The sequence below is a fragment of the Protobothrops mucrosquamatus genome, unplaced genomic scaffold (genome assembly GCF_001527695.2).
Source record: "Protobothrops mucrosquamatus isolate PMUCROS unplaced genomic scaffold, P.Mucros_1.0 scaffold1523, whole genome shotgun sequence".
NCBI lineage: Eukaryota > Metazoa > Chordata > Lepidosauria > Squamata > Viperidae > Protobothrops > Protobothrops mucrosquamatus.
The window spans coordinates 144,186-171,419 of record NW_015387695.1 but is presented as its reverse complement, the minus strand read 5'-3'; the positions used below and the strand labels follow the sequence as shown (position 1 = coordinate 171,419).

The window sequence follows — 27,234 nt, the reverse complement described above, 5'->3', positions numbered from 1 at the left end:
CACATCCACAAAATTATTAACTTTATTCTGGGGGAGAGAAATGAAAGTTTATATAAATTCATTTCACATTTTAAGAGGTCTGCAGTATTGCAAAGTTGTGATTGAAAGGTTATGTTGGGGGAGGGGGGCGATGACAACTTCCTCATTGGCTCAAGGGGGCGATTCGTTCAAAAAGGTTAAGAACCACTGATCTAGTCCAATCCCCTGCTCAGGCAGGAAACCCTATACCATTTTGGGCAAATGGCTGTCCAGTCTCTTCTTAAAAACTTCCAGTGTTGGGGCATTCACCACTTCTGGAGGCAGGTTGTTCCACTGGTTAATTGTTCTAACTGTCAGGAAGTTTCTTCTTAATTCTAGGTTGTTTCTCTCCTTGATTAGTTTCCATCCGTTGCTTCTTGTCCTGCCTTCAGGCGCTTTGGAAAATAGCTTGATTCCCTCTTCTTTGGGGCAGCCCCTGAGATATTGGAAGACTGCTATCATGTCCCCCCTCGTCCTTCTCTTCATTAAACTAGATATACCCAATTCCAGCAACCGTTCCTTATATGCTTTAGCCTCCAGTCCCCCACTGATTAGTACAGTGGAGAAAAGAACCATGCCAATAGCAGAGTCAGAATGATGAAAGAGGTGACGGGACAGAGTTTTTGGAATCAAAAGACCTACTAATGGAATGTCAAATGGAGTTATTTTTTTCCCCCTTTGGAGAGTTTTCTTGCCTCACATATATTAAAGTGCAACTCTAAAATCAAGTCCCAAATTCAGGATCCGAAGTCAGCCAGAAGCAAAACTTGGAAGATGTCCAAATAAAATCTTTGAACTTCTCAAACATATACTCCAGCTCATTAGTTCTGAGTTGCCTGCCGTTGTTAGGAAAATTCACATCCCCCCCCCCCCCGAAATGGACAGGTCTAGTCCTGTTCACAGAATGGCAAAGATCACACCTCACCTTGACACAAATATGCTGCAGTAAGATCCTCAGTACAGGGAAGGCAATTTCTTTCAGTTCTTCAGTGAGAGAGCTAGATAGGAGAGACACAAATAATTGGTTGATGGGGGCACAAAGTGTGGCTCACTTCTCAGGCCATTTGCAAGTTTTTTTTGAGGCTGTGTATGTGCTTCTGAAGCCACATTAGAAACCTGCAGGTCCATCAAGGTCAGACAGGGATCACCTTTTCCAGACTGAGTCATGCTTGGCCTTTGAGCGACAAACAAGACAGGACCATGTGGTACAAAACCAACAGGGTCAGGATATTCTTCCCTGCAGGAATGAAACATATAATTGCAAAGCAACCGTAATTTTATGTTCAACCTCCTGGGTTCCAGAAACCTAAAAGCCAAAATAAAGATACCCTATGTGCAAAAGTGGGAAGCCTGTTCACCCCACCATGCTGATGACCTTGGTGTTCAAAATTAATTGCCTGCACGGAAAAGATATTGAGATATCCAAGGAGATCGGGGGGGGGGGGATATCGGTGGAGTTGGCAACAATTCACAAAAAGTGGTTCTGCAGTAGAACTTTACCTGATGAACTTGAGGGCCAGTTTCCTTGCATCGATGATCTGAGAAGGGATGGGGAGATAGACACCCCCACCTTCTTTCCCAGGCAGCATCAGGATGACCCTGAGAAGTTGATAGAACACTTGGCGCAAATTCTAGGGAAGGAAGGGAAGGGGAGAAAAAATGGGAGTACGGACACTTGGATAATCCCACTTATCTCGGTTAAATTAGCAGCTTTGCTACACTTTCTGCCTTTAGACAGCTTTGGTCTGGATCAGGGGTAGTCAACCTTGGCTCTTTTATGACTCGTGGACTTCAACTCCCAGAATTCCTGAGCCAGCTAAGCTGGCTCAGGAATTCTGGGAGTTGAAGTCCACGAGTCATAAAAGAGCCAAGGTTGACTACCCCTGGTCTGGATTATTGAGCCTTTATTGACAGACAGACAGGCAGACAGAGGACAAAAACATGTTATCTGTTTTATTTAGCCTATTTTAGAAAGCTTGGTATAACAGGTTTCAGCTGGCATGCTATACCTCTTTCACTTTTGACCTCCCCCCCCAAAAAAAAACAACCCAGGGAGAGAAAAAAAGAGAAAAACACTTTTATTTCAAGTTTCTTGTTGAATGTCTCCATCCTTAAACCAATGCACTCCCCGTTATAAAGCTATCTTTTATAAAGGGAACATTTTTCAAAAGGAAACTTCTATTTCAGCCCTTCTGCCTTGGGGGAGGGGGGAGAATTTGTGCGAAAACTCAAGGAAAAAACTTTTGGAAGATTCGTTTAAGTCCAAGATCACAAAAATGCTTCTGGAAAATTAGCACTGCTCTCCCCGTTCGTAAAACACCCACAAGCCAAGCGTGTGCAACAGTATTAAAGCTCCATCTAGCAGGGAAACTAAAGAACTGTTGGTAGGAGTTTTGGCTTGGCAAAAGATTGAAGAAATTGGCAAAAAAAATAAATAAATCTTTTCCACATACCTGCTTCCCTGATAACCCCAGACATCAGATTTGGGGAGAAAAATAGATGGGGGGGGGAGAAACAGAATGTCCAATATGGAACTAACTCTCTTCAGATTTAATAGGGTTATCTCTACTGGGTCACCTTTCAGACAATGATCACTTGCTTTTAAATCAGCACCCAAATTCTCTGGTTTGATCTAGCATGGGATGGATTAGCCGGCAAATAAGGTTGCCATTGACCAGGGTACACCTGATTGTGGTTTGAAATGTTCATCTGCAATCTTCAGTGTACTTAAGGAATAACATTAAAAGAGATGGCTGGAGGACCCCTTATATCAGGGCTTTTCAACCAGTGGTACAGGTACCACCTGTGGTACATTGGCACCTGGTAGGTGGCATGTGACCATCCTAGAAAAGTGGTAGCGGGGGAGGGGAATGAGCTAAACCGGTGGTAGCACCACACAAGCTTGAGCGAGAGACGGCTGGGGCTGCAGGGCTGTCAGGGCTCAGCGGAAGCGCCAGGATCAGCGCCAGGCTCCAGCTGGAGCTCAGCGCTGATCCTGGCGCTTCTGCTGAGCCCAGAAGAAGCGCCAGGATCAGCTGGAATGTTGCAGCATCTCCAGGGTCTTGTGATTTACATTCAGAGGCTTGGCAACTGATTCATATCTATAACGGTCACAGTGTCCCAGGGTCATGTGAAGTGACCAAAACTTGCTGCAACCACCCAGCAGACGGGGGGGGGGGGAATAAAAACTAAACACCCCCCCACCCCACCCCCACTGCCAATCCTCAACAAAAATGCTGACAACAATGAAAACCTCAGACAGGAGGAAGAGCGCCACCAGACGGGCAGTCAGGTGTCTTGCTCGGCTGTGGCTTGGGGGGCACTTTTTTCAGTGCCATTGTAACCTCGAACAGTCACTAAGTGAACTGTTGTAAGTCAAGGACTACCTGTACTTTATCACTTTTTTCCTTTTTTGTTTTTTGGTCATCAAGTTTTCGACACCTTGCTAGGCAACTGATGGTACTCGGATGTTGCCATATCCTAAAAGTGGTACAATGGGTGGAAAGGTTGAAAAGCCCTGCCTTATATTACTTGAAGGACCCTGGATCGGTTAAGAGTTGGGAGTGCCTAGATATAAAATCAGTTATGCTCAAATGGAGGCTCTCAGCGGATAACAACACGTTGTGTGAACGTGAAGAGACGTAGAGCCCAGCCCATCTGCTGGTATGTCGGCTACTACCGACAATGACTTATTTTGGCCAACGATAAAGCCAAGAAAGTGGCTTCATTCTGGCAGTTTAAAGTCTAAGCTGGACCCAGAAGAAGCAGCACCCGGATCTCCTGTAAGAGACAGTTGGATTTCCTTGGCCTTTTCCATAGAAAGGACAGTTTTATAGGTCCGTGCATTTAGAATCGAACAAAGAACAATATTAATGAACACAACCTTTACCTTGTCTCCTAGGCTATGAAGGGGGGAACACAAGAGTCGTAGGCCAAAGTAGGCAAGCTCTGAGACAAACTTGGCTCTGGAAATAGTCCTGTAGCCAAAGGAAAAGTTTTTGATTGGATCTGTTTCGTGATATAGAGCAAACGTTTGCAGCTTAAGTCTATTATCTTCGGGGAAAGAACGTTCAGTTTTGGTCAATTCCATGCCATCAACACCCATTTGGCTTCATAAATTCACAATATAATCTTGAGATTCCCGAGCAAAAACTCACGTTACGTCTAAAGGCTTGAAGTCTTGAGTACAGGGCTCCAGACTTGTCAAATTAACAAAGATCTGTGAGAAAATAAGTCGAAATACATTTTATTTATAACAGAATAGAATTTTATTCATTCATTCATTCAATTTCTATTGTCAAACAGAAGAGGAAATTGTCACACTGACACTCCCTTGACAAATATTACGGGATGATAAAACTGGGGAATTCTGGGAGTTGAAGTCCATACACCTTCCAGCTGCCAAGGTTGAAAAACACTGATCTGATTACAGGTAAGCATTGACTTACAGTCATTCATTTAGTGACTATCTGAAGTTAACAACGGCACGGGGGAAAAAATATCTTACAATCAGTTCTTGTCCTCATGACCATGAGAGCATGCCCACCGTCATGTGATCAAAATTCGCACGCTTGGTAACTGGTATGTATTTACGAGGGTTGCATGCTGGGATCGTGTGACTGCCATCTGTGTCCTTCCCGGTCCCAAGCAAAGTTAATGGGGAAGCCAGATTTGCAGTGATTTCCTTAACAGTTTTGTTCCATGTGAACTTTAAACCTTCCTCCTTCCATTATGTATTCAAGATGGACAGTGATTAATATTTATATGCTATTTATAAGTAAGGGTGTATATATGTTGTATATAGTATGTTTAAATGTGTGTTATGTATGTTTACACTTTGAGAGCAAGCAACTAAATTTCAGTTACATTTTTAGTTGTCGTTGTGCCCACAGTAAAAAAAATGACAATAAAGGTTATCTATCTATCTATCTATCTATCTATCTATCTATCTATCTATCTATCTATCTATCATCTATAAGATAACCTTTATTGTCATTTTTTTTACTGTGGGCCCAACGGCAACTAAAAAAACACCCCTACATATACATAACAAATAAATATTAAATACTGTCCATCTTAAATATATAGCGGAAGGAGGAAGCTTGAGAGTTCACAAGGTTAAAGCTGTATGGAATGAAACTATAGCTGAATTTGGATGTTCTGCTTCGGATACCACGAAGCCTATAATCCATCCATCCATCCATCCATCCATCCATCCACTATCTACCTACCTACCTACCTACCTACCTATCTATCTAGCTATAACCACCGTGGCAAAAGAGGTCATAAAATTGGGTCTCGCTTAACCTCCGCCTGGCTTAGCCCTGGAAAGTCTGATCCCCAGTTTGATTGTTTAAGTCGAGGACCACCTGTACTAGCACAGGAGGCATCCTGCCACTTTAGCCGAGAGATTGCGGTCACCTGAATGCAGGTCTGCACGCACTGAGGCCTCTCTTTCAGGGAAATCTTGGAGAAAAGCCTCAGGAGGTTTTTCAGCAGAAGGAAGAGGGCCTCGCGGATTTCCAGCAGCTCACGGGCTGAGAAATAAACCTCTTCCTGAAGGTCTTCCTCTTCAAAGATGTCTTCCATCTAGAACGGCAGGAAAAGGACCATGGATTGGTTAAGCAAGATTCAAAAAGTCGTAGCTTCCTGGTATTGTCAGGCAGTAATTCTCATCAACAGGGGAGATAGGAATTGGCACTTGAACCCACTCTCGGAGTGCATGATGGAGGGGGAGGGTCCCTAAATTGATAAATAAAATAAACTTCTGGCAGCAGGCTCCCCAGGTAGTCTTCGACTTACAACAGTTCACTTAATGACTGTTCGATGTTACAACGGCATTGAAAAAAAGCGGCTTGCGCCCATTTTTCAAACTTAGGACCCTTGCAGCATCCCAGCGGTCACGTGATTTTGACATTTGGATGCTTGACAACTGACTCACATTCGTGAGGGTCACAGCGTCCCCGGGGTGGTGGTGGTGGGGTGTCCGTGATCCCCCTTTTGCGACCTTCCGACAAGCAAAGTCAACAGGGAAATCAGGTTCACTTCACAACCGGGTTACAAATTTAACCACTGCAGTGATTCGCTTCACCAATGAGGGAAGAGAAGTCATAAAATGGGGCAAAAACTCACTTAATCAGTTAGCCACATAAATGTTGGGCTCAATTGCGGGCGTAAATTGAGGACTGCCTGTATCATTCATTATTTCGATACAGCAAAGATAGGCAACCGAAGGCTTGTTAAGTCTAGAACATGGGTCCCCAATCCCCAGTCTGCGGACTGGCACCAGCCCATGACCCATTAGGAACAGGGCTGGGCAAGCGAGCAAGCGAAGCATCATCTGGGCATGTGCGGGATCTCAGCAGTGCGCAAAACCGTGTCTCCTAGGTATGTGAAAAAATATATTTTCCCCAGAACCGGTCCTTGTTGCCCAAAATGTTGGGGACCGCTGCTCTAGAAGGTCTGGCCTTCAGCTGGTCTACTCAACACTGGAATACACCAAAAGGACCAATCAACCAAGCAGCAGGAAAACAGACAAAATGCTTTTGATAAAGTATATTAAATTTTATTATTAGTAGTAGTATTGTTATTTTTTACCGGAGCGTTTTCATTTCTTGCTGGCTTCCCTTTCTTTCTATCGCCCATCAAGTTTTTGCACTGCTTCTTTTTCCTTTTTCTGGGCAACTCCAGCTCCTCAGGCCAACATTTCAACAGGGTTTGAAGACATTTCTCAAACATCACTGGATGCAACACCCGGTTGGCTATGCTGCCTGCCAGAAAAGACCTTTTGCATATTAAGGAAATGCTACTTTTATACCACACCACTTACAGCTAAGGGGGCACAAAAAATAATTGATAAGATATTATCAGGTGTTTTGCAATGCTAAAACCCTCTTGCAGATCACTCCCTAAGAACCTAGATGCCTCTATTTGTTTTCTTATCTTTCTATCTTCCCCTCCCTGCCCAAATCTCTTTGTTTCATACCTTTTATTTTCACAAATATTGTTTGATAAGTTAGGATGAAACAAGATGATTGGCCATAGATAAATGAGAATTTGAGTACAACTTTTCCTTGGTGTTTTGGTGTTACAACACTACTGTATTTTTGCTAGTCTCTCTGCCTTACAGGACTGACATTGTTTTTCACTTCTGATCCTAATGAACAGATGATGGCTTAAGGAAGCTTTGCAAAGTTCACACATTACTAGTCAAGATTTTGCTTCTCTAAAGACCGGCCCGCTTGCTCCAGATGGGTCTAAATCAGAGTTTCTCACCCCAGGAAGCCTTAAGATGTGTGTGCTTCAATTGCTAGAATTCCTCAGCCAGCATGGGTTGAAGCCGACACATCTTCAAGTTGCTAAGATTGAGAAACACTGGTCGAAATTAGGTTTATGGGTCCTAAGAACAGACCAGAAGAGAGGGAGGAGATACTCCATTACTGTACAAGTTTCCTTGGTTGGTTGATGGAAGTTCATTCCTAATATTCACAGACAGCAACTCTACCACCATCAATGGAACTGAGTTACAAGGCTACTAAGTTGAGATATGTATGCAAAACACGGGTCAAACCACGACACAAGCAGTTCACAAACCTACCAGGAATTTCAACCAATAAAAAATACAATCCAGCTGCGTGGAGGGCAAACAGGCGTTGTTGTGTGTTGGCCTTTCTGTTCTGGGCCTCTTGGGCAAAGTGATGCAACACAGCGACCACAGTGTTAGGGGAGAGGTTGTTTTCCACCAGAAGGGGCCAGATGCTCTGAAATAAAAGAACAAGCTGAGAGCAGGCTCACATGAAGTCATTTTGGGGGTCAGGGTAGAGAGACCCACCTCGGTGATGAGAGAGACCTCTTGTGTTTTAAGAAGAAAAGCACTGCTGGTTGAACTTCCCATCAGTATGTCGGGTTTAACAAAAATCAGAGGCTGTTACACTTCTGAACCTGTATGTCTTCCGAGCCAACCATGTGACCTGGGAGTCTGGTTTACAGTATCTCCCATTCTTTTCTGAAACTTCGCAGTGGTGAGAAACAGAGGTGATGGATGAGCTGCACCCCAAGGAGGTCCACGTGTCCTAATCTACTAATGGAACAGCTTCATCAAGCTTTTTTTTAGATCAGCAAGATTTAAGAATGTTGCCAAACCCCCGGACTTAAAGGAATCATTTATCTGTAGCCTCTTTCAAGCAAAAGCAAGTATGTTTTCTCCTAGATTGCTTTTTGATGGACAATCTAAGACTCTGTAGGCCATATGTGGACTAAAGCATCAATTTTTTTCCATTTTTTTTTCATTTCATTTAAATTACTGCCAAGGTAAGTATACTTCAGTGTAAGATTAGGGCATATTTGGATTAGAGCCAGTTGGTCTAGTGGTTAAGACACCAGGCTGGAAACCAAGAGATGAAAGCCATCTAAGTGACTTTGGGTTAGTCATCAGGAGACTGTGAGTTCTAGTCTCGCGTTAGGCGTGAAAGCTGGCTGGATGACTTTGGGCCAATCACCAGGAAACTGTGAGTTCTAGTCCTGCCTTAGGCATGAAAGCCATCTGGGTGACTTCGGGTCAATCACTAAGAGTTTTAGTCCTGACTCAGGCATGAAAGCCTTCTAGATGACTTTGAACCAATCATCAAGAGACTAGGAGTTCTAGTCCCACCTTAGGCGTGAAAGGCAGCTGGGTGACTCTGGGTCAATCACCCTCTCAGCCCAACTCACTTTACAGGGTTGTTACTGTTGAGAAAATAGGAGGGTGGGATAAAAAAAAATCTACAATCTAAAAGTACGTAAATGTGTTGGTTAAACATCTTCCCACTTTTCTACTGCCTAAGTAATTGGGATTTAAAAATCACAGACACTATAAAGCTGGCTAGTTGATGCTAAGAGAAAGCAACGGTTCCTTACTTCCATGGTCTCATGGTCATCTGCACTAAATGGAGAGAGCGCCTTGTAAAGCTGGACAAAAGCCTCCACGCCATCGTCGGTTATCAAGCCCTCGGTCCTGGGATCCAAAGGTTCGGTCTCGGTGAAGTCCAGTTCCCATACAGTGTCAACCCAGGCTGAAAAGAGAAAATATGTAAATACTTAAAATAGATGAAGGGTATAGGCTTCCATCAGTAATAACATGAAAAGACTTTCACGTATTTATGGGTTTAATTGTAAGCCTCCCAGAGTTGCTTTGTAGAGTGAGATGGACAGCCAATATAAATAAAATACAACAAAATGAAATACTCACTCGTCCCTTCCTTTTTCTGAATCCAAGATACAACCTCAAAACTGAGCCTTTGTTTCCCCCAACATATTTGGCCCGTGATGTCTAGAGGATTTAATTCTTTATATTTTCTTTTTTTCTTTTACTGTTTGCATTTTGCTTTAGTAGCTATGATATAATCTGCTTTGTGATAATTAGAAGAGTGATATATAAGTTTTAAAAATAATATACAGTAACTCTTATTTTTAAAAACAAAACAAAGCAAAGCAAAAAAAATGAAACAAAACCCCTCTCCTCTAAGTGAGATTAAATTTGTGACTCATTAGCAATTCAGGGGGAAAAAATTACCACCCTTCTCTATGTCATTATCTTTTTAAACGTCTATGGAATTGCTAGGAGAAAAAAGCCCGAAGCATAAATTAGAATGTCTTATTAAAACTAATGATGGTATATCCACTTTTGCAATTCCAGGGTAAATATTGAAACAGGTTTCCAGTTATAAATTGCCACCACCAAGAAAAATACTCCTCCCCTTTTAAGATACAATTCAATCAGCCAAGCAGAATATTGCAAGGCATGAAGCAACACAAGGCAAATGTAACGTAGCTTTCTCCATCGTTTTAAGGTGTGGATGAGTCATGAGGATTTAAAAGAGTGCCAAATAGAATTTAAATTTGCCAAATATATCATTCTTTTAGTAAAAAATACTTGGTAATTTCAGAGAACTTCATAATTCACGCTTCGTTCAATAAGACTAATTCTTGGAAATATATACAGTATATTACATTATGACTCTCTCATTTTATCTCCTTGGTTTTATTTGTTTTAGATGATCAAATGTGAGCTGATAGTTTGATCAATTTCGGACTCTGGAATTAGAAAAAACAGAAACACAGTTCTTTTCATTACTGTTTGACAATCAGACATTTAAAACCACAAGGCCCTTAAAAGCTTGTGTAACTGGTGAGGGGTGTGCTTATCCTCAAGCATCACCATAATGAAGTAGATTTTATAGGAAGTTATAAAATTTATCAAGACACTGAGAAATTTAAGGAAAGATAATCAGTAAATCAATTTCATTGTAATTAACCTTGACTTTCTTTTTGGATAATTTCCAAGAATTGTGCACATATTAGAAACTACTTTTTGTTTTTAACTATTTTTTTATGGAGTATTGTGAGCTGCCTAGAATCATCTATGAGATAAGCGGCCATATAAATCCAATCAATCAATCAATCAATCTATTAACAGCTAAAAGTCTAGTGCAGGAGTAGGCAACCTTGGCTCTTTTATGACTCATGGACTTCAACTCCCAGAATTCCTGAGCCAGCCATGCTGGCTCAAGAATTCTAGGAGTTGAAATCCACGAGTCATAAAAGAACCAAGGTTGACTACCCCTGGTCTAGTGTAGCATGAATCCTCTATTTTTTTGTATTTATTGAAAAAAATCCTTGAATCCTAGGAAACAGGCTACATACGTATAGTATATGTATACACACACACACATACATTCATGTTTGAGGAAAACACAATTCTGCAGACCATCTGTGTACATGGAGGGATGTATGTATGTACAAACATATATATATATATATATATATATATAGATGCTTATTGGTGTATCTTTCCATTTTACTTGGATACTCTTTATTTATTTGCCACAATCTATGTGGACTCCTAGCAGCTTACAACTGTAAAAACAGGAGGAAAACCCTCACATAAAATACAACATAACAAAGACCTTCCATTAGTATGGAATTGTTTAACTCCTTCATGCCTTGACAATGAGCACACATCTTCAAGTTGCCATGGCTTATTTATTTTATTTATCAAATTTATTTGCCGCCCATCTTGAGGTAGAAGGCGACTTTGAGCAGCTTACAAACAAGATAAAAGACACAAACATTTGACAATTATAAATAAAAAAACGATTAAAATTATTTTAAAAAAACTTAAAAAACCAAGGATTCAGAGGGGAGACGTGGGGTGCCTTCTCTTATTAGTGCATCAACCACCTCCAGCCAACAGCTTCTCCTTCAGAGCCCCATGGCAGATGCCATAGTCAGGTTCTAAGACCTTTCCTGGAGGCTAAAAGAGAGGGAGGGGTGGCGAATCTCACACCCAGATAGGGTTACTCTATAAACCGCTTAGAGAGGGCTGTAAAGCATGTGAAGTGGTATATAAGTCTAAGTGCTATTCCTATCTCACCTCCTGCGCCACCATGTATCAAAGGGCAGGAACCTTGGCAGAAAAGGCTCTTCTTCTGGATCCCACCAGCCAAAATTCCTTGGACGATGGGATCTGCTGTAGGCCCCTTCTCTAGCATGAGTGGGATGGGCAATCCCACTGGGGAAAGACTGGCTGAGAAACCCTGCTCTAGAGCAGTGGTGGCGAACCTATGGCACGGGTGCCAGAGGCGGCACTCAGAGCCCTCTCTGTGGGCACGCACGCCATCACCCCAGTCCTAGGCCTTCAGCTGGGTTTTATAAAACCTTTTCGCTTTAGGCCTCCGCCGCCGTGTGGAAAAAAAAAGGTTCAATCAATGAGTCAATTTCAACTTCTCGCAGGAAAAAAAGATCTTGCAAAGTTGGAGTTGATTGATTGAACTTTTTAGTCCCACCCAGTTTGTCATTACCACCGTAGCCATGCCCACCCAGTGGGCCACACCCACCCAATGGGCCACACCCACCCGGCACCCGACGATGCATAAGTGGGTTTTGGGTTGCAGTTTGGGCACTCGGTCTCTAAAAGGTTTGCCATCACTGCTCTAGAGAAAGGCCATCACAACTCAGGTAAGATGTCACCAAGTATAAGGCCATTTCTGTGACCACAAAGATCAGCACTGTCATCCCAGGGTAAGGTGCCACAGTGAAAGCTGGACATTACGAAAGAAAGAAAGGAAGAAATGCCTTCAAAGGAGAGATTTGGAAATAAGGATAAAGAGCACCAGACCTCCAGAAGAACTAATCAGCCAGTTCTGGATGACATCAAGACTGAAAGGCTTCCTTGCCTTCAAAAAGCAGAAACTCACATATTTGGAGCAAATGATGTCAGTGGATTAGAAACAAGAACTATGCTTAGCAAAGTGTGTAAGTGTGTGTGTGTGTGTTAATAAAAGGAAGGTGATAGATGAATGAGATCTACTGGATTCATTCGGAAGAGGCATACTTTCAGTAAACTGCAAAGAATCCTAACCTTATTGCATCACCAGGTTGATTTGCAAGTTCAGGGGAAGAAAAAAGAGTGATAAATGAAAAAAAGTGGAGGGACGCATTCGGATTCTTATCATCCACTTTTATAGAATCTATAAATTCTAATAGTCTACAAGTTACTACTTGGATCAGCTTGAAAGGGCAAGCATTTCAACCCTTGGCAATAAACCCAACCTAAAGCCAATTAGATAGAAGATGATAGATAGAATAAGAAGAGTTGGAAGGGACCTTGGTCATCTAGTCCAACCCCTAGCCTACTCCAATTCATGGTACTATATTATAACCCTTTAAGTCCTTTTGAGGGGAGGTCCTGTTTATGCAGTGTATATTGGAGGTGGTGACCCTTTGAAAGATGTAACAAAATCCCATTTTAATGTATGCTGATCAGTGTACATTTAAAGTGACAATAAAATTATTATTCTATTCGATTATTCTATTCTAAGTCGATCTTGAATACCAGCAACTTCACGGCCAGGCACGATTGTTGTTGTTGTTTTGACAGACATGTATGGAAGAGCTTGCCCGCCCCTTTCTCCCTTCTCAAATCTAAGCCCCTCTCCCAGAATTGATCCCCTTGTGGTCTCCCATCCGAGGGCTAAGAATCTGATTACAGATTCTGACCCTGTGATCTCCTGGTGGTCCCCCATCCAAGGAAAAAAAGCAAAATCCGAGCCGGGTCAGCTTCCCAGCCCCGCCCGATCATTGGAATTGGCTTTTCCCACGCCCCCCAGCACCAGAAGCCTCACCTCGCTCGACGTCCCGGAGCCCCCATCGATCCACCGCGCCCTCCAAGCGCTGCCTCGCCGCCATCGCGCGCAGCTCCATCCCCGCCGCGGCCTTCGAACCGACCAATCGCGGCGCTCGCCGCCCCTTAGCCAATCCCCGCCGGCCGGGGGACGCCGGGACGTCGCGCCTGCGCACGACGGGAAGAGGACAGAAGGGGCGTTCCCGGGCAGGCGAGGCCCGAGGGGAAGCCCGCATGCGCCGTGCGAGGGGCGCTCCGCGAGGAGCCGCCTCTCGCTTTCCCTCTTCCTCCCCCCCTCCCCCGCCGGGCTGGAGCAGGGCGGCGCATGCGCGGTGCCCGATTCCTCGGTCCGGGTCGCGGCGCGAGCTCGGCCAGCCTAGCAGCCGGCGTAGCCCAAGCGGAGGAAGCGGGCGGCAGCCGCAGCGGCGGGCGATCTGCTGTCATCGCTCGGAAGGAAGCCGGCCCGGGTGCTGGGAAGAGGCGCCGCGTTGCATTTGACCCCCGCTGCTTGCGGCCTTCCTGCAAGGAGCAACGCCCCCGTGCAATCCCCCCCTTCCCCGCCGTGCAAAGCATCCTCTTCCAGCAGCACCTTTGCAAGGCGACTCAAGAGCGAGGGGGCCGGGATCCTGCTTCCTCCCAAGCTGCTTCCCTTTTTTGCATGCCTCCGTGCAGGCTTCTCCCGGGCGCCCCGGCTTGCAGCGCTGCACCACCCTCTCCTCTTTCTCCGGCTGCAAGCGGCGCCCTCTCCCCCCTTCGCCCGCCCACCCGCCCGGCCTTGGCCACCGGGGCCCCCAGCGCAGCTGCCGCTCCGTTGCGGCTGCTGGCATCGCGGCTTGGGCTCCCCTTCTCCGGCAGGCTCCCTCCCTTGGCTGAAGGCTCCGGCAAGTCCCCTCGCCTTGAGCCTTTCCCGGCCGTAAAAAGCTCCCTGTCCCCGGCAGCCTCAGCCTGCATCCCCCCTTGGCTCCGGCATCCCCACCTCTCCACCCTGGCTTGAGCTGCGCTGCGGTCCAGCAAAGCCAGGTTGGCCTCCGGGCGGGGCGGCTGAGCATCTTCGCAGCCTTGGGCATCCCTGGGCAGGGGGCGGGGGGGTGCAAGGCTTTCCCTGGCTTGGGGAGTAGGGGGAGCCTGTTGGAGCTCTTGGAGGTGGTGCCCTCGCCCTCCACCCCGGTCCGGAGATGAGCTTCTTTGGGTTCGGACAGAGCGCAGAATTGGAACTGGTCTTGAGCGATGCTGAGAGCCGGCGCCGGGCGGAACATAAGACGGAGGAGGGCAAGAAGGAGAAATACTTCCTTTTTTATGACGGCGAAACCGTGTCCGGGAGGGTCATCTTAACCCTCAAGCAGCCCAACAAACGCCTGGAACACCAGGGCATCAAGGTGGAATTCATTGGCCAGATTGGTAAGCATGGATTAATGCTGGCTAGTTGACAGTGACCCTAGAAGGGACATGAATAGATAGATAGATAGATAGATAGATAGATAGATAGATAGATAGATAGATAGATAGATAACCTTTATTGTCATTTTTTTTAGTGTGGGCACAATGGCACACATTAAAAATGAAATTTAGTTGCTTGCTGTCAAAGCGTACACATAACATACATTTAAACATAACTATAAGCAACATATATATATAGACCTACACCCTTACCTAACAGAGATGCGGGTGATAGTGGAAACTGCATTCACGATGCTGTGTTTCAATATACTCTCAGCCGGGTGCGAGCACAGGTAGTCTCCATTTAGCAACTGACCGGTTTAGTGACTGTTCATCCATAACAGCTGTGATGAAAAGGTAACTTCACTGCCAAGGTAAAGCAAGGTCTGTGGAGCAAAAGAAAGCTGAATTCAGGTCATGAGCCCAGATGCAGTTTTGCTTGATGGTGGCTTTGCTTAATGACCAAGTTGTGGGTCCTAATTGTGGCCACTAAATGAGGATTTACCTGTAAAACAACCAGGATGACACTTGTGAGGCCAGTTTTGGGTGTCTTTTGGCATACTATCAAAGGACATCACTTAAACTTAGTAAAGGTTTTGACTGACACAGAAGGGTAGGTAACTTTAGGATGGAAAATCTATTTTGTCTTTGGGATTAAATTTAAAGAGAATTTGAGGTTTGGAGCATATTTTTATGATGACTGGCAGTTTTTTATTCTCACTAGAGAAAGGGTAGCTTGCTTAGGTACTTTGCCAGAAAAATATTTTGTCTTAGAGCAGGGGTATTGACGTTAATAGCTTTAAAACCTGTGAACTTCAGCTCCCAGAATTCCCCAGCTAGCCATACTGGCTGGAGAATTCTGGGTATTGAAGTCCAAAAGTTGCCCAGGTTGGATATTCCTACCTTAAAGTCAAGTCAGGTTTAGAGTTTGCCTTCCTTGCAGACTGGTTCAATTTAGCATGGGGATTGAATTAACTTTAAGGTAAGTTTTTATGGTTACTGGTGGCGATCCTAACCCTATTAGAGTGATGATCGCTTTCTGAATAATTTAGGTAAAATAAATGCTTTTCTATTGGATTAGATTAGGCTTGCTTCAGGTCTAAATTGAACTTTTAAGAAGTGGATGAGTTTTCATACTTCAGTGTTTTTATGATTACTGATGGTCCTAAGTTTTTGTTAAGATATAGAGATTGCTTGGTTTTAAAGAAAAATCATTTCTTTTAAGGTCAGTTTATGGCTGGCTTTCCTTGAAGTCTGTAATTAAATTTTGTATAAGTTTTAGCTGCGTGTTTTTATGATTTGTGGTTATCTTAATGTCATCTCACAATGGAAATTGCTTTTTGAGATAATGCTTAGGCTAAACCACCGGGTTTTTTTTCTCCCTTTAGGATAATTTTAGACATTGTTGTATCGTTAAATTTAATAAGAATGTAAACTTTCTAAACTCATCTCTAAAGGAGAGGGATGGTGCAAAAATGTTAACTATAAATAAAACTTTGGGCAAGGTTTTATTTTATATTCATGGAACGATAGAAACTGCTCATTGCTCATTAGAGAGAGATTTAAGGTAAAGAAAAAGCTTTTGGGCTGAATTTGAGGGTAGGATTCAATGATTTCTGTGGCTTAGCTTTATATGAGGATTACCTGCACAGTGAGTTTTGATGGTTAGGGTTAGTCACTTAATCTGGGGAATTGCTTTCTGGATTAATGTTCAGAGGAAAAAATGCTATTGAAGTACATGGAGTCCTCTCTTAATGAACAATCACTTAGCAACCGTTGTTAGTTATGACCCATCCCCAAATTATGACTGTGGCATCACCCTAAATGCCGTCATGTGATTGAATTTTGAGCTCTTGGCAATAGGCGTGCATTTATGACGAGTTGCAAGTGTCCTGTGCCCGTTTCCAGGGGGGGGGAAAACCCCACACCCTTTCAGGAGAATGGATTTGCTTGCTTGTTTGAAAGCCACCTGGGACTTACAACTTCCTGCCAGTTTCCCCACTGACTTTGCTTGTGGGAAGCCTGCGGGAAGTTGCAAGTCATGGTCACTAAGGTCCCCACTTAACAACCTGTGATCCTTGCTTAACGATGGCAAAGGCGACTGCGTTGGGTATGACTGCCAGGATTGTAATCGCTAAACGATGCAGCCATGAGACATTGCAGTTTACAACTGTGTCACTTAGTGACAGAAATTCTGGGGATCCCAATTACCGTCATTACGTGAGGATTACCTGTATTCATTTCGTAGCTCATCAGCGCTTGCCAAACTTTTTTTTATTTTTTTAGTCTCGGATCCATGAGCTTACCCCAAGTTCCTATTAATTATCTTGAAAAGGCCAGCTGGCAATTTTGAATGTCACACATAACCCTGAGCGCAAATTTGCTGAACTTTTCCCAGTAAATTTTCTTCGTTTGTTTTTTTTAATGTGAGAACTGGAATACGCCAGGATCCCTGTTTGATTCTATTTCACCCTTCCCTGATAGAATATCAAAGCATCTTAACTGGGCAACAGGAAATAACTGTCAATGGCTTGGATCAGGAGCTCTAAACTTGGCAATTTTAAGACCTGTGGACTTCAACTCCCAGAATTCCCCAGCCAGCTGGTTGAAGAATTCTGGAAGTTGAAGTCCACAGATCTTAAAGTTGCCAAGTTTGGAGACCCCTGGCTTAGACGATGGATATTTTTTTTTGGGGGGGGAGAAGTCCTAGCTGAGCAATAGAGCATGTGTTTTCAAGGTCCAGGATTCAAATCTTCTCAGCCCTAATTAAAAAAGAAAGGTGATAGGAAAGAATTCTTATACAATTCAGGTTGATCAAGATAGATGGAACAATAGTGATTCTTTTTTTTTATTTTTTAACAGTAACCGGCAACTCCAAACTGCTCAGATCAATGAACTGCACCAGGGTTGATTTAAATGGGCAAGCAACCTTTTACGTAAAGCTTGCTTTATTAAAATGCTATGTAATTTAAGATACAGCAGCTCAGTTGCGTTTGACTTTCTTTGCATTATTTATGCAGCAATCTGGATTCCCAGAAAAAAAACCCATTGGCGACGCCTTAAATCAAAACGCCTATTTTCTTCTTGGCGGCTCAGTAGGCCATTTCAGAATTGCATCCATTTGCGTGACCTAATTTGTAGTTTGTTCCTTGCACTAGTAACTGATTTTGGGTGATGTTGCCCAGAACTAAACCTTGGAAAAACATCAGCACAGCAGAATAGCTTAATGGAAGGTTTTCTTCAAAATATTCTTGGGTTTTCTTTTTCCCACTCCACATTGTTTCTCAAAAGGGGCAGGATGTCAGGGTGATATCAGGGTGCCATCAGAGCTGTGGTGGTGCAGTGGTTAGAATGCAGTATTGCAGGCTAGCTCACTGCTCACTGTCAGGAGTTTGATTCTGACCAGCTCAAAGTTGAGTCAGCCTTCCATCGGTAAAATGAGGACCGCGTTTGTTGGGGATAATATGCTGACTCTGTAAATCGCTTACAGAGGGTTGTAAAGCGCACTATGAAGCAGTATATAAGTCTAAGTGTTATTGCTATTGCTATTTTAATTTTATTTAACATGGAAGTATCTTTTTTAATGGAGAGTATATCCCTCCTAGAATTATACTATGACCGAGGGAACCATCATGAATTTGTGTCTCTGGTGAAAGATTTGGCCCGTCCTGGTGAATTCACCCAATCCCAAACTTTTGACTTTGAATTCACTCATGTGGAGAAACCGTACGAATCCTACACTGGGCAGAACGTGAAGCTCAGGTGAGTTCCATTCCCCCAAGTGGGCTTCTCTAGTCAAGTCTTCCTCCCCCCTCCCCCCTCTGGAGATAAACCTGCTTAGAAGCATCTTAATCCACCTTTTTCCCTTTCATAGGTACTTCCTCCGGGCCACCGTGAGCCGCAGATTGAATGATGTGGTGAAAGAGATGGACATTGTGGTGCACACGCTTAGCACGTATCCGGAGCTCAACTCCTCCATTAAGATGGAGGTGGGGATTGAAGATTGCCTGCACATTGAGTTTGAGTACAATAAATCCAAGTAAGTTGATTTGTCTTGCACTTTTTAAATGTGTGAGCCTTGTGGCTGGTGATGTAGCCAAGGAACATGTGAAGAACGGTTGCAGGAATTGGGTATGCTTAGTTTAATGAAAAGAAGGACTAGGGATGACATGATAGCATCTTCCAATATCAAAGGAGCTGCCACAAAGAAGAGGGTCTGCAAGCAATATAAATCCTTCCACTCCCCACCATCCAGTCAGAGCTGAAGAAGCTTCTTGGATGAGAAGCGAAACGTCTTCAAAAGAAACACAAGCAAGTCCAGTTGCCTCCTGAAAAAAGGCACAACAATATGGTTTTGGTCTCTTTCTGATCCAGTCGTTCTTTTTCAGTCCAGTGTCCCTTTTATGGTGGGGAGAAGTTGGAAGAGGACCTCCAGCTTTAAGCTCCTGCAGGAAAGGATGAAGCAGATCCACAACTACATATTCAAAGAAAATCTGTGAAGAGAACAGGTTATTCTGATCCACCGGCCTCATTCCCTGTTGATCTACCATCTCTTCCAGGTACCATTTAAAAGATGTGATCGTAGGGAAAATCTACTTCCTCCTTGTCCGGATCAAGATCAAACACATGGAGATCGATATCATCAAGAGGGAAACCACTGGAACAGGGCCCAACGTCTACCATGAAAATGACACCATTGCGAAATATGAGATTATGGACGGGGCTCCTGTGAGAGGTGAGGTGGAAGACCCTTCTCCATGGGGGACCTTTCCAGGCCGTTGTGGCTGGGGGGAGGGCAGAGAAAGCCACTCCCCTTTTTTCACTTCTGTCCATCCTAATGATTTTTTTGTGGCATACTTCAGACTTATAGTAGGCAGGGATATTAGATATCTGTGCCACCTGGACTTATATAATTTTTAAAAAAATATTGTATATAATATAATTATATTATAATATCTAAATAGGTAAAATCTAAAATAACTATAAGGATAAAAGTACAGCAATGCATAAATAAAGTAAAAATATATTTGAAAACATACGCTTCGATATTTTGCTATTGCCATCAATACCCCTCCACAAAGTTGCATGCTTAAAAAATAATAACAAAAATCAAAATGAAGCTAATTAAAATAAAATAGCAACATCGAATAATAAAATGATAATGGAACCAATAAATAAAACAGTAATGAATACTAAAGTTAAATAAAAAAGGAATAATAACAATAATTGGGCTTTTTTGTGCATGTGTGCATTTTTATTCGGACATAGACCAGATTATGGTGTCTGTCTGTCTGTCTGTCTGTCTGTCTGTCTGTCTGTCTGTCTGTCTGTCTGTCTGTCTCTCTCTCTCTCTCTCTCTCTCTCTGTGTGTGTGTGTGTGTGTGTGTGTGTAAATATATGAAGGAGAATATTTGTAGCTCAGGCTTGAAAAGTCCTTGGTGCTGTCTGAGCTTGGTTGTTTTGTTGCAGACGTTTCATTATCAAACTAGGTAACATCATCAGTGCTAGGAGTGAGTGGCATTTATAAACAGAGACCAAATTCCCATCCCCTCCTAGCACTGATGTTGTTACCTGGTTTAGTAATGAAACGCCTGCAAGAAAACAACAAAACCCAGAGAGCACCAAGGACCCCTCAAATTTATAAAAGAAGGATAAAACCATAATAATAATAATAACTCGGTCGGCTAACTGCCTCTCACTTCCTTTGCAGGAGAGTCCATCCCGATTCGGCTCTTCCTGGCTGGCTATGAACTGACGCCCACCATGAGGGACATCAATAAGAAGTTCTCGGTGCGCTATTACCTCAATCTGGTGCTAATTGATGAGGAGGAACGTCGTTATTTTAAACAGCAGGTGAGAAAACTGAATTATTTGGGGAGGGGGATTTCGGCAGGAGTGAAATCCTGGGGCAGGGAGTCCCCCAACATGGGCCACAGCCCTAGAGCAATGTTTCTCAACTTGAGCAATTTGAAGTTGAGTGGACTTCACCTCCCAGAATTCCCCAGCCAGCCAACCATAATGGAACCTAGAGTTCCCATTATAAGTCAAGATGATTGTAAGTCAAGTCGTGACCTTTTTTGTGCCAGTTGAGCAAATGCCACACTCGTTAAGGGGGTCAATGCTAAATAAATTGCCTGACCGCAGTTATCAAGCTCCTGAAATGAAGTCCCATGCCTGGGGGGGATGTGTGCCATCATCGTAACTCTGGATCTGGGTCATAAGCACCTTTGGTGGAAGGGTCTGTCATATCTTTGAACAGCTGCTAAGTGGGTGGTTGTTAACTGAGGACTACTTTAATAGGGAGAAGTCCAGCACAATCAGACTGGCCAGATTCTTTACCTACACTCAGTCTCAAAAATGGCTTTAGCCTTCTTACGGAGTTGATTTCCTGCTGGCGTTTAAGGGTATCCATGCATTTACTATCCAGCGTATCCCTGTTTAATGCAGAGCAAGTTCTCTGATGCACATTGCTGCCCCTGCCCAGACTTTTCAGAACAGCCGAGATCGAGAACGATGGGAGATGTAGTCCTTGAGCATCGGTTAGATCCTAAGCTTCCTCTACTTGATTAGCTGATGCAGCACGTTTGAAGTTCTCCTGTCTTCTTCTCCTTTGGGGCACAGGAGGTGGTGTTGTGGCGCAAGGGGGACATTGTAAGGAAAAGCATGTCCCACCAGGCCGCCATCGCTGCGCAGCGCTTCGAAGGCACGTCGTCCCAGACGGAGAGCAGGACCCCCAGCCAGGCTTCGGAGAACAACGGGCGGCAGTGAGGGCCCTCAAAGGAAGAGTGGACGGGGAAGGAGCATCGAGAGCGCCTCTTCCACCAGAAACTTGCAAACGCAAAATTATCTGTCAGGTTGTCTTTCTGTCTGTGTGTGTTTCGTCTTTTACCTTGAGGACTAGCAGCTTAACAGGACGGGGAAGGGGGTTGGCGCACATAAAGGGAATATGGCTGTTTCTCTCTACGTTCAGTATTTATGGATAAGCTTAAAGGGGCAGGACAGATGGGGTTTTTGGATGTTGTATTGGAAGAGGACTGTGGAAAAATATTTTTTTTAAGAGTGTCCCATTTTCTCTCTATTGGAAGCTGTGTGCTCCAGCTGTCAGAGGAGTTCAACCATGTATTTAGCAATCATCTAAAAATACCATGGGTCAAATGCTCCCCAGACTTCGGATGACTTAGACGCACAAGCAGCCACAGGGTGTGTATGTGTGTGTACAAAACAGCTCCCGTTCTTATGTTGTTACCCAAATGAAGCAGGTTACTTAATTCCTGGCCTTTGCACATTGGGGTCATGTTGTGCATGACGTCATCACAGCTTGTATCAGATGCCGAGAAATGTCTTTGTATTTTATTTTTGGGAAGAGGCTGAGCATACTTTGCTCCTAAAGATTTTATCTTTAAAAGTTTTATCCTTTGAAAAGAAGGCCCTACCTTTAGGAAGGATAGCCCTGTGTTTCTGCATGAGTCTGTGTTCTGAAAGCACCTTCTAAATGAGAAAAATAATTTGAAGATTGAGCATCGTGATGGACAAACCACTACACCTGAAAAGAAAGCGATGGAAACGCCTGAATCATTCTGGGAGACAGTGGGGAACCTCCTTGTTGATCCTGACACACGCTTGGCAAAAGTCTATCTTAATTTTTTTCAGGTTTGTGAGCAGTCTTGGGTGAAAACACTTCTTCCCAACAGCTTCCCCTAGTCCAGGGGTAGGCAACCTTGGCTCTTTTATGACTCGTGGACTTCAACTCCCAAAATTCCTGAGCCAGCCATGCTGAGGGGAAAGGGAGAGTTTCTAAGCAGAGCCATGCTGGCTCAGGAATTCTGGGAGTTGAAGTCCACGAGTCATAAAAGAGCCAAGGTTGCCTACCCCTGCCCTAGGCTGATCTTTGCAGAGAGAGGGAGCAAAGCAGGAAATCCAAACATTTTTGCTTAAATTGTGAAGTTGATTAAAACACACGTTCCTTGCTTCTGTCAAAAGTTGTCCTTTTAAGCCAGAGATGGGGAACGATGGCCCCTTCATGACTTGTGGACTTCAACTCCCAGAATTCCTGAGCCAGCATGGCTAGCTCAGGAATTCTGGGAGTTGAAGTCCACAAATCATACAAGGGCCATTGTTCCCCACCCATTTTAAGCTCTGTCAAATTTACTTCCTTTCTCCCGATTCCCAAGAATTTGGTTGCTTCTCACTCTTGGGATTCGTAAAGTCTGTGCTTGAGTGTGGGGAGAAAATGGAAGGATCACCTACTCTCAAGAGTATCTCTGTTGCTTCTCTGCCTGATATACTCTGCTGAATTTGTTTCCTGCTTGGACGGTATGGCTCTGCCATCCAGCTGGTCTTGTCAGAAAACCTGATTTTGGAGGAAAATAGCCAAAAAGAGTGGATCATGGACTCAATTGACTTCTGTGAGCAATGGGCCACCAGCCACCTAACTTAGCAATGTTGCCAGACTGGTGAGCATTCTCCTTCTTCCTGCCTGGCCCCAAGACTTTTACGTTGCTTTCTAAGTTCATTCAGGCCAGAAAGATGGAAATTCAATGGCCTGCAAGAGATATCTTCCACTGTTCCGTGCAGAGAAAGCAAATTTTCAACTTTACCCGAAGATGTCAGCATATGGAATGAACTGAGTGCCTCTTAGTATAGTGCAAGCTGAATTTTCTTGGTTTTTTTTTCCTTTTCAAAAGGAATTAATCATAACAGAAGAGAATAACAGAGTTGGAAGGGAACCTCAGAGGTCTTCTAGTCCAACCCCCTGCTGAAGCAGGAAATCCTATGCCATTTCAGACAAATTAAGGACAGTTGCGGCCAGTCTTGTCTGATTCTTATTCCCTGGCTCCATTTTGTGATTAGTAAGGCACTTTCTGGCCTGAAGGCGGATTGAAAATCATGGATTGCAGTTTGCAAATATTCTCAAAAGTGTGTGAAATCAATCCATGTTCCCTCCTGTTTCTGTCTCATTTAGCAGCATGGTCAGTACTGTCTTGGTCCATTTGTGGCCTTCAGCACTTTTAGGATTCTCCTCATATTTTATTTTATTTTTTTATTTTACATTATGCGTGCTCTTAAATCGGGGTGGATTGTGTGGGGACTTTGTGAGGCTTCAATTCAGCAACAAAGGTGCGGTTTTTTCCACCAATTTGGGGAAAGAAAACAAATGAACTGTGTTAAGGCTGCTGATAAACTGACTTCAACTCAGTTGCCTTTTGTTAAAGTATTTGTGTCTAAGATGGTTGCCTGATCCTGCCATACGGGATGAGAATTAGAATTGTGAAATTCTTCCTCTAGAAAAGAAATTACACTTCTACTTGCTATACTATTTATAAACTACTTGTAGTATACGATCTAAATATACATTGAATAAATAACCGAAAGGTAAGTAGCTAATTGTTTTAAGAATTCTGGACCAATCTTACTCCTCATCACTTTTCACAGAAGTGTCTATGAAAACATGGAACGATACAACAGTCTCACTTTTTGCTTTGCAATAAAGTCAGGTTTCTAGTCGTCATGGATGTCAGCATCTAAAATTTGTCGGTCATACCCTGTTCAGATTTCAGAAGTAGCAATTTGAGCATGGAAAATTTCCAGGGGTATGTAAGTGGGGTTTTTTTTCCTCTTGGCCAGAAACATGAGAAACTGGGTACCTGAAGACCAATGTTGGAAAGTAACTCAAGCTTTCTGCAACTGGACTCTTCTGAGTAAAGGACACTATTTTGAACTCAGAACATTTTCAGAATGATTGAAGCCTCCCATTTTTATATTCAAAAGAGAAAGAGAAGATATTCATTGTCCAAAAGATTGAACTTCTGGGTAGGCATTATTGTTAGAAGCCAGTTTGGTTTAAAGGTGGCTTCTTAACCAAGAGAAAGGAGGCTAAACCATGTTTAAATCACTGTCCATCTTTCACAATGAGCCGACATCAAGCCAATCACAATATGACTTAGAGCACTGTGTGAATCTGGCCCTGGTGCCTTGTAAATCTTAGTTATGGATTAGCGTTAGCCTAATTATATTGATCATGGCTAGTAGACTACACTAAGCATGGTTAAAGCAGGTAGACCTTAATTAAAATAAGCTTTGGTTATGAAACCATGGTTTAGTGCAGTAGTGCCCATTAAAGGCCAAACAGACGTAGGGAATTCTTGAAACTTTGGGCATCCAGAATGCTTTCAAAAGTCACTCAACTGAGATGGGAAGAAGAGAGAATATTATTTGGGGAATGAACTTACTAACTGTATATATAACTGAATTGTATTCTATTTAAAAAATGTGTATATATTTTTTATTCTGGTCCAACCAGTTTTTGTTCTGGCACCCACTTACTTTTTGTAGAATGGACCCCCCCCCCATGTCCATCTTTTACAAAAGATGGTGCATCCTTGGTGTGATGTTTGACTCCATCCGAGAAGTCACTCAGTTAGGGAAAACAAAGAACTTTTGTCTGCTATGTCTCTCTGCATTTGTACATATAGTCCTCGGCTTACGACCACAACCGAAGCCCAACATTTCTGGGGCTAAGCAAGGCAGTTAAGTGAGTTTTTGCCCCATTTTACCACTTTTCTGGCCACAGTTGTTAAATGAATCACTGCCATTGTTAAGAGAGTAGCATGGTTGTTAAGTGAATCTGGCTTCCCCATTGACTTAGCTTGTCAGGTCACAAAAGGGGAATGTGTGACCCCGGGACGCTGCAACTGTCATAAGTATGAGTCAGTTGCCAAATGTCTGGATTTTGATCATGGGACCACGAGGGTGCTACAGTGGTTGGGTGAAAAAATGGTCATAGGTTTTTTCATTGTAACTTTGAATGGTCACTAAATGTACTGTTGTAAGTCAGGAGTACCTCTCTGTATAAGCCTTCTTTGAGGATACTTCACACCCTTCTAAGATTTCCTCAAGAAGAAGGATGAAGATGGAAGGTTTTGTGACTGGTACCGCCACTTTTCTGGAGAACTTCATGGAAAACGTGAACATTTTCCTATTCTTTCTGAGTTCCTTCTCCGGTCGCAGCACCACTGCCAAGCCAGGATGACGACAAAACTATCCCATAATTTTCTCAGAGAACTTTGCCACTTGGAGACTATCAATGTGCTCTTTGCCATTCAAAAAAATCACCTGTTGTCAAAACGAGGCAGACACCTTAAATCTGCTTTCAGCTCGTTTATCAGGATCACACAGGCATTCACTTGCAAATGTAGTTTTAAAAAAGTTTTCCAAAACAGCTCAGTGACAACCTTGAAGTAGAAGGCGATAGGCTGTGATAAATCTATGCTGGACTTTGAGAGAACCATTCATACTATGTAGTTGTATTCTCTGAGACAGTCTGGCTCTGAGATAAATATTATTTTGAAGCTGCCGAGGGAGTAAACCTACTCTTACAGCCATAGGAGAGAAAACTGGAAAGCTTTTGAAAGTGAAATTCAGCTGCTAGATTGGTCATCTGGGACTGGGAAATGGAGATGTAGACACATTCTGTTATTCCACAGAAAATCAAAAGTGGAAGAAACCAGGATGGAGAGAGAAATCCCAGTTCTTGAATAGCATCTTCCTTCCTTGATGAACTAACCAAGTTACTTCAAGGTGTGCTATTTCCACGGATAAGATCCAGGAATCAGTAGTGAAATATGAAAGGTCTTTTCAGTTCACTCCTCCAGACAGGCCCAGGAAACTGAACTGGAGTTGGTGAATTTCTAATTATGAAAAATATCCTGTTGCCCAATCTGGTTGTGATGGACAGTGGTGAGATTCAGCCGATTCGCACCACTTTGGTAGCTATTTTTTTGTTGCCCAGGCCCAGAACGGACTTTCGGAAGCAGCATCCACACAGAGAACCAGTTGTTCCCATATTTGAATCCCACCACTGGTGATGGAGAACAGTCTTCTCCAATGTTGTGTCCTGCAGATGTACTGGACCACAACTCCCAGTAGCCTTAGCGGCAGAACAGGTAGAAATCTGAAAATCCAACACACTTAGCAGGCAGAAAACTGCTCTATCCCTCCATTTCCGGTGACTTTCAAACTCTTGTTTCTACTAAGTGATCTTGGCAGACCTCAACTTAATTGAGCACAAAATTTCCGTTGCTAAGCAAGACAGTTAAGTGAGATTTGCCCCATTTTATGACCTTTTTGCCACAGTTCTCGCGTGAATAACTGCAGTTATTCTGTAAATCACGCAGTTAAGCAAATCTGTCTTCTCCCATTGACTTGGCTTGTCAGAAGCTGGCTGGGGAGATAACAAAGGATGATCACGTGACCCTGGGGATGCTACAACAGTTGTAAATACATACCAATTGCCAAGTGCCCGAATTTTGATCACATGGCCAGGGGGACGCTGCAACCGTTGTTAAGTGTGAAAACCGGAGATAAGTCACCTTTTCACTGCCACTGTAACTTTGAACAGTAACTAAACAAATGGTTGTAAGTTAAGGACTACCTGTATTTATTTCACATCAATTCCAGCATGGGGAAAAAGTCTTCTAGTTTGTCTCCGGCTTGGGACAGTACAGAAATAAAAAGTTGTAGAAGAAATGATGGGAGTCCATAATGATCAGAGGTTAAAAAAAAACACCTGGAGGTGGGGGCAAAAAGGGGGTCTACAGGTAAGCTGTGCAACATGTAAATTT

The 27,234-nt window shown here is 43.4% G+C and overlaps 2 protein-coding genes across 2 annotated transcripts in view; one reads left to right on the top strand and one right to left on the bottom strand.

Annotated features, from left to right (window-relative positions):
* The window catches only part of NCAPD3 (non-SMC condensin II complex subunit D3), a 46,097-nt gene extending 32,855 nt beyond the window's left edge, over positions 1-13,242 (bottom strand). The window contains exons 1-9 of the mRNA XM_029285331.1: positions 13,179-13,242; positions 8,914-9,068; positions 7,616-7,778; positions 6,616-6,788; positions 5,440-5,607; positions 4,176-4,237; positions 3,908-3,995; positions 1,519-1,649; positions 944-1,016 (exon numbers count right to left, since the gene is read on the bottom strand). Coding sequence (XP_029141164.1) covers positions 944-1,016; positions 1,519-1,649; positions 3,908-3,995; positions 4,176-4,237; positions 5,440-5,607; positions 6,616-6,788; positions 7,616-7,778; positions 8,914-9,068; positions 13,179-13,242 — 1,077 coding nt within the window. The remainder of the gene's footprint in view (positions 1-943; positions 1,017-1,518; positions 1,650-3,907; positions 3,996-4,175; positions 4,238-5,439; positions 5,608-6,615; positions 6,789-7,615; positions 7,779-8,913; positions 9,069-13,178) is intronic.
* Positions 13,243-14,352: 1,110 nt separating this feature from the next.
* Positions 14,353-21,382, top strand: VPS26B (VPS26, retromer complex component B). The gene is made up of 6 exons (XM_015822320.1): positions 14,353-14,575; positions 18,220-18,376; positions 18,489-18,653; positions 19,174-19,349; positions 20,325-20,467; positions 21,236-21,382. The coding sequence occupies exons 1-6, from the start codon at positions 14,353-14,355 to the stop codon at positions 21,380-21,382; spliced, it is 1,011 nt and encodes a 336-aa protein (XP_015677806.1).
* Positions 21,383-27,234: the final 5,852 nt, after the last annotated feature.